Genomic DNA, 6,504 nt, shown 5'->3' on the forward strand with positions numbered 1-6,504 from the left:
CCGCAAACGCAACTTTAGGGTGCGAATCCATGTTGCAGCCTCTGCACGCATTACACGTGGCACCCGGAGCCACGTCGTGTGCCACGTGTATTGCGTGCAGAGGCTGCTCCTCACGGTTCATGTCCTCACCTCGTCAGAGATTGTATAAAAACCAACATACGAGATTTGGTCTTTGTATTGAAAATGAAGAGTCATCTACCAATGAAAGGTACGAAGTATTGAAATTTTAACCAATAAGACTAATGTCGGATAGAATTGTCGTATTCGCCAAGTTACCCATACATAAAGATGCTCTAACCAAAACGTGGTAGAATCCTAAAAATACCTCTGGAAACGATCGTCCCACGTCAATGACTACAGTACGTGCAGTATTGCATGCACCCAACGTCAGCATATTATTGTCCTTTTACCCAAAATTTGGACTTTTAGTATGTGTTGATTCGCTAAATCGGATAATATACCTAACTGAACTTACTGTTATTTAATAACGTAAAAGTCCAATTTAAGGTGTACGATCCATTTTAAGGTGCACGCGAATTAGCCAATCAATTCCTATAAAAGCAGTTTTTAACCTAACCGCCCAAAACAAATGCAAATTGGTATACAAAACCTATTTGATTTTTGGGTTTAACTACATTAATTACACTACATTAACCAGAAAAAGCAAGGTGAAATAGACAATTTTGTATGCTGCGCTGCGAATTCAATTAAATATATCTTCAAGTTTGTATTGATGATTTTTATTTTTCATAGGTGTGACTCTTTTTGGAATTTGCAAGGCAGGGAGATGTGGGAACAGGACACAAACACATCACTATGAAGAATTCAAGATCCTTGACTCCTTCAAATCGTGGTGGTATGCTATTGTCGAGTGGATACATGCATCTTTATTCAAGCTGTCACGTGCGAGTCAACCAGGAACTGAATCTGCCGGAATCAAACGACGTGTACATGCGCGCGACAGTTACATATTATTATTCGCTTGAACATCTTTATGTTGATATGTGTATTAAGTATGCGTATTTTTATTCATCTCCATATTTATTTACGTTTTTTGCACAAACGATTTATACATCCTACAGATTGCGTACATGCGGGAAAGGCGCGATGCAGGTCAGCAATTTCTCAATGCATACTGCACAACGGGTCACGAAACTCTCCACTCCTCATAACAACAACCAATACTATCAACAACACCTTATTGCATGTCGCCTGAATCAACAGCTGTAGAGAAAGACAACTTCGAACTTGGCAAATTCGTCGTATTTCAAGAACAAACGTGTACCGTAGATGCGGGTAAGATGCCTTATGCCAGAGAGAGAGTTGTGTATGCGCAGACCATGCTGCATAGGCTGAGCTCGTAATGGACTATCTTGTAGTACGAGTAGTATTGCTCTAAGTATTACACAGCTCGAGAAAAGCGTCATCAAAGTTCGTCCATTTTCGACATGTCGTAAAAACATGCACAAGCGCAATAAAAATATTGCATCCGCAAAAGTGATGAAATATCCGGAACTGTTGTGTTTTCAATGTGAAACGGCGCGAATTTTTTGAATGCAAGGCATCGCACATGCAGATATAAAACGTGTCAGTACAGCAGTCAATGTCCCTCTCCAACAACTTGGATGACTGCGAGGAAACTCCAGTTTCGATTTCGCTAATCATGAATGCCTTGATTTTGGCCTTCCATAACTTCGTGTTATGATGAGTTTTCGCCAGTTCCCTCCCAGGTCACCTTGCGAATTCAAAATTGTCCAATTTGTCCAATTAGATGCCGTGAAATCACGAAAATCGCTGCGTAGATTCGTCACACCCTGTTGCGATATATTCTACTCATGTGATGGTGGTTGATGCAAGGAGCATTGAGATAATTATGTAGGCTGTGTATGAGAGCAAGATCATGCGATGTGGTATCCCGGACTCGGTCAATTCGAACAGGTCTAGACTTCAGTAACATCACCACTTGCCTGTTAGACCAATGAATGTTGTCATCATCCTTCATTCCACCATCAGTCCGTGTCGGTGCCGTACACCTCCCTACTGGAGTAGTCACGTGGTTACTCGGGCGGGTGGCGCAAGACGTCTTGGTGGCACCCATCGCAAGTGCTGAAGTGGCGGCTTCAGCACTTGCGATGGGTTCCAACTGTACCAAGACGTCTTGCGCCACCGCGTTGGCCCACCAGAGCCGTCACGGCATTGCGACCCAACCGAGGCCACAACATAATGTTAGCTGTAAGGGGAGAACCACATTGGATATAGTCGGAGTGAACTCATCAGTGCAAAATTCTCTCGAGCTGCATCACACAAAGCTCTACAAAATTCAAACAGTTCAATTTAAGATGACTTTTTAATGTATCCAATCAGAGTCCATCATACCTTGCTTCTTACACACGACTGGCTATAACACTGGCAGGAGAGGTTACAATTTTGAACTTTGAATTTTGTTAAGCTTTGTGTGATGCTGCTCTAGAGAATTTTGCACTGATGAGTTCACTCCGAAGTACTGTAGTGTGAGTGATACTGTAATGAATTAATACTTTCACTGCCACGTATTACTGCCACCATTTGCCCTCGGAAGTGACTACAAATTCATATTTTGCCCAAATTTGATGCGACCAAGCCTCGAAATTCGACCATGAAAAATTGAATGGTGTGTCGTTGCACAAGCAACGGTGGCCAAAACCGTCCAGTTTGTCTGCGCGCGACTTGTCGCAGCAGCCTTTCGTCCCTCTGTCTCTCCCTTTCCAGTCATTCCGTGACACACTGAACCTTCACCCCCGCTGCCCTCGCTCCCCCAGACCTCGGGCGGTCGGCGTCGACCATCTACGTCCACGATGTCGTTGTCCAAGCCATGGGACAAGTTCTACAACGGCGACGGAACCGTGTTTACGACGCCCTGGCAGGAGAAGGGGATAGTGGTTTGGAGCTGCCAACTTTCCGTATATCAAATCCTGCTCAAGAAACCCTCGATGCCGAAGCTTCTAGCCAACAAAGGTCGAAACCTGTAGATATGGTCGCAGACCACCCCTCCTACTAAAACCAGAAGCCCCGCCTCGAGATGATGGTCCAGCTTCGACTTCGCGGTGCATATGAAACACGTCACTTTCGTAGCATCTCCACATCCAGTAGCTTACACGTGACCTAGACGCAGCCAAAAGCGGTCTCCACGGGAGACGAGTTTAAGCTCGGCGGTGTCCCTTTTCGAGTCGTCCGATATATCCAGCGACAACTTCGACTTCATCTCCCACACGCCCAACATCATCACCGAATTGGACATCTTCCCCGTGGCTGTCCAGGATGTGACAAAATCATCTACAAGTCTGTCCACGTCTAGAAGGACGAAACCCAAGCATCACATGCTGCCCCCAGTAGTGGTAGACACGCCCCCCCACGCAGCGCTGGCTCAACGCACCAAAGTGGCGGCGGAAGTGTACCTCCCAGGTTCGTCCTCCGACGCCCTCGTTGTAGTGAAGCCCACCACTATCATCCCCAGCATCATCACCCCCTGGAGTCCCTCGTCGTCAAAGGGGGCAAGTACAAACCGTACATCTAGAACAACACGTCAGTAGTTTTGTCGCCAAAACCGTCGCCTCGGATCAAGAAACTCGAACTGCAGTATGGCCCTCAAGTGACCAGCCGACCTTGTCGCTCATCCTACGCTCTCCAAAGCATCGGCAGTTAGTCAAGTGAGCATATGTCTCCTGGTAGGAGACATATGCAAACTGGCAAACTGCCGCGAACACAACTATTTTCCCCCACTCAAGCCCCCCCGCACCCTCCACAACACACTGGGCCTAAATAGTACTAGTACTACTGCTCAAGAAGGAACATCCGAATGAAGTTCTGTGAGCACTTTGCACTTGGCGGGGCCCAGCGTAAAGTCAGCTTTGTCTACCAGGTCGCTTGGACTTTTGGTGTACTGTCACGGCATTACGTCAGACAAAGCTCAAGCACTTGGTGCGTTGTCGCAACTCGTTCGTTGGTTGAATTCGTTCGATTGGCTTGGTTGACATTATTACCAGCTGGTCACATTCATTGACCGATAGGTACTGGTAGGAGTTACACGTGACTGCATCCACTGGGACAAAACAGAGTAATAGTGAGTTCACGACAGATGATATTGCGACAAACGGGATAAAGTGCATCCACTTATTGCAGCGCATCCAACTGCATCCAGATGCAATGTATACATGTGGGACATCGGTAAATTGATTAATTGAGTTTGGATTACTCGAGTATCATTTGTTTAAGACATTCCTCCGCGAGGGCCGATACTAGAACCACACGTTGTGGAACCGCTTCGCCAATTGTAACGCGCCTGCTCCACCAGAGTCGGTGTGTAATCTTCGGTTTTTAGCTTCATACCTCGTGCTTAGACCGAGCTTCTTCGAAGTTCGTACTCAGCCCTTGTTATCCGGATTCCCCAGGGGAGGGACGGATAAATCCTTGCGGAAATATCCCGGGGTCGAGCATGTGGGACATCGGGGTCGAGTGGTTCCCTGTGCGATGTTTTCTTGCCGTCAACTTACTGGCAAGAGAAACCAGGAACTTTAAGCAAGTGCACGCGAGCACCTCCAAGACTTCATGACTAGATGTTGGAGGAATGGTCGCTCGTGGTTGGCCTGTATCAACAGCGCCAAGCCTTCCTCTCTTGTCCACCTGCTCATAGCACACGAAACCACAGAGTGCAACCCCTCCTGTTCGGATAACCTCTATTTCTTATGATTATCCGATTTCGTGATAGCTGATCTTTTCACGGATTACGCTATAAAGTTTCATGAGTTTCCGTGATTGTACTAACAGATACGTACTTACTAACGTTACTGTAGTAGTATTGAGGAATAATTCCCTCATTAAAACAGTTTCACTGTTGTTTTGACCCGAAATACTGTTTCAATGAGGGAATTATTACATCCGGATACACCTTTTCGCCAGTAGCCTTGTAACCTGGGACTCCGTCCTACCCCCGGTGAGTACATACGATGCTAAATCTCCGGGGTTAACTGCATCGCTAGTGGTTAGCTATCGCTAACCACTGAGATGCAGTTAACCCCTAGTAAGAGGTGAGGTGGTCTGAGCATAGAAAGTTCCATATAAACCTTCAAAACAACAGTGGTACTGTTTTAATGAGGGAATTGTACTAGTATTAAGGTAATTCATGTAATTCTTACGGAAACGGACACAGATTACTTTGCGAAATCTCCCTATTATCTGTGGTCCTCTGTTGACCCGAAATACAGTTTCACTTTCAATGAGGGAATGATCCCATCCGGATACACCTTTTCGCCCAACCTGGGACCCCCGGTGGGTACATAGGATGCAAAATCCCCAGGGTTGACTGCATCTCTAGTGGTTAGCTATCCCTAACAACTGAGATGCACTAAACCCCTGTAGTAAAGGCCTAGGTACTGTACTCCGGAGTAACAAGTAAGTTCCATATACTTACTGTTAGTACAGAAAAACAACAGTGGAATACTTTTTTGAACTCCACAACCACGAAAAGTTCCAGAAGGATTCTGTGTATTTGTATGGTGGTGTGGACCGACGGTATGCATGGTTGGATACAAAAATTCGGTTCGAAATATTTACTGTTCATCGTTTGTAGCACTATTCATACCACAAACAACCAAATGGGGGAGGGGAGTACCGACAAACCGCACACTTGATGGACTTGATGTTACCACGGCGCTGCAGAACCAAGAGTGAGATTCCGACTGGGACAGTTGTTCTGTTTCTACGTCCTAGTACTACTATATTGCTAGTACTACGTACTACGCCTTTGTGTCGATTCGCCCACCACATGTGTCATAGCGGGACTTGGGTTAAGTCGCCCACCACAAACATAGTATTAATACATGTAACATTTGTTCGTTACCCCAATACCAAGCTGGATGCTGGATGAAAAAGTACCCGAAAGCTCGAAGCAAATTCGCCACGAGGCGTCCGTCCACCGTGACCATTTTCATAATCATTTTCACGACATAACACCACCTACAGTATGTTTGGGTTGTTTGTCGTGTGGAACGTCGTGGCGTATTTCGTCTTCGAGCCGCCTTCCGACGTCGAGTTCAATTTCCCCAAGTTTGTGGGCCAGCCAGCCAAGTTTCCGATCCCGACGGCACCGACTTGTGGCATCCGCAAGGCCAAGTCGGCCAAAGAAGTCGTGTACATGACCGTGGACGACGGACCGTCAGCGTCGGGCCGGTTGAACCTGCTCAACGCGATGGACCAACTCAACAACCGCACGGACACGGAGGCGGCGTACGTGTCGTTCATCGAGAATGGGTACAACTTTTGCGCCCAAGACTCAAACGCGATTGTCAACTTGACGTGCAACCCCGCCGCGTACGACACGGCTTTGCAGTTGCTCGTGTGGACAATCAAAGCCGGTCACATGATCGCAGCGCACTCGGACTCGCACTTTTACGACTCCAACGCGGGATTGTGCAACTACGTGACCATGTCCTTGGTGACTAAGGTCGAGGACAAGTACGCCAAATGCGG

The 6,504-nt window shown here is 46.9% G+C and overlaps 2 protein-coding genes across 2 annotated transcripts in view; both read left to right on the forward strand.

Moving 5' to 3' along the window:
- Positions 1 to 2,834: 2,834 nt before the first annotated feature.
- On the forward strand, positions 2,835 to 3,682 carry H257_05127 (hypothetical protein; the record flags this gene model as incomplete). Its single annotated transcript, XM_009829891.1, has 3 exons — positions 2,835 to 3,004; positions 3,146 to 3,464; positions 3,554 to 3,682. 3 exons carry the CDS (start codon positions 2,835 to 2,837, stop codon positions 3,680 to 3,682), a joined length of 618 nt encoding a protein of 205 aa, XP_009828193.1.
- A 2,316-nt stretch (positions 3,683 to 5,998) lies between these two features.
- The window catches only part of H257_05128 (hypothetical protein), a gene marked incomplete at both ends in the record, with an annotated part of 2,343 nt that continues 1,837 nt past the window's right edge, over positions 5,999 to 6,504 (forward strand). Inside the window, one exon of the mRNA XM_009829892.1 lies at positions 5,999 to 6,478. Coding sequence (XP_009828194.1) covers positions 5,999 to 6,478 — 480 coding nt within the window. The remainder of the gene's footprint in view (positions 6,479 to 6,504) is intronic.

Source organism: Aphanomyces astaci (assembly GCF_000520075.1).
Source record: "Aphanomyces astaci strain APO3 unplaced genomic scaffold supercont1.9, whole genome shotgun sequence".
Lineage (NCBI taxonomy): Eukaryota > Oomycota > Saprolegniomycetes > Saprolegniales > Verrucalvaceae > Aphanomyces > Aphanomyces astaci.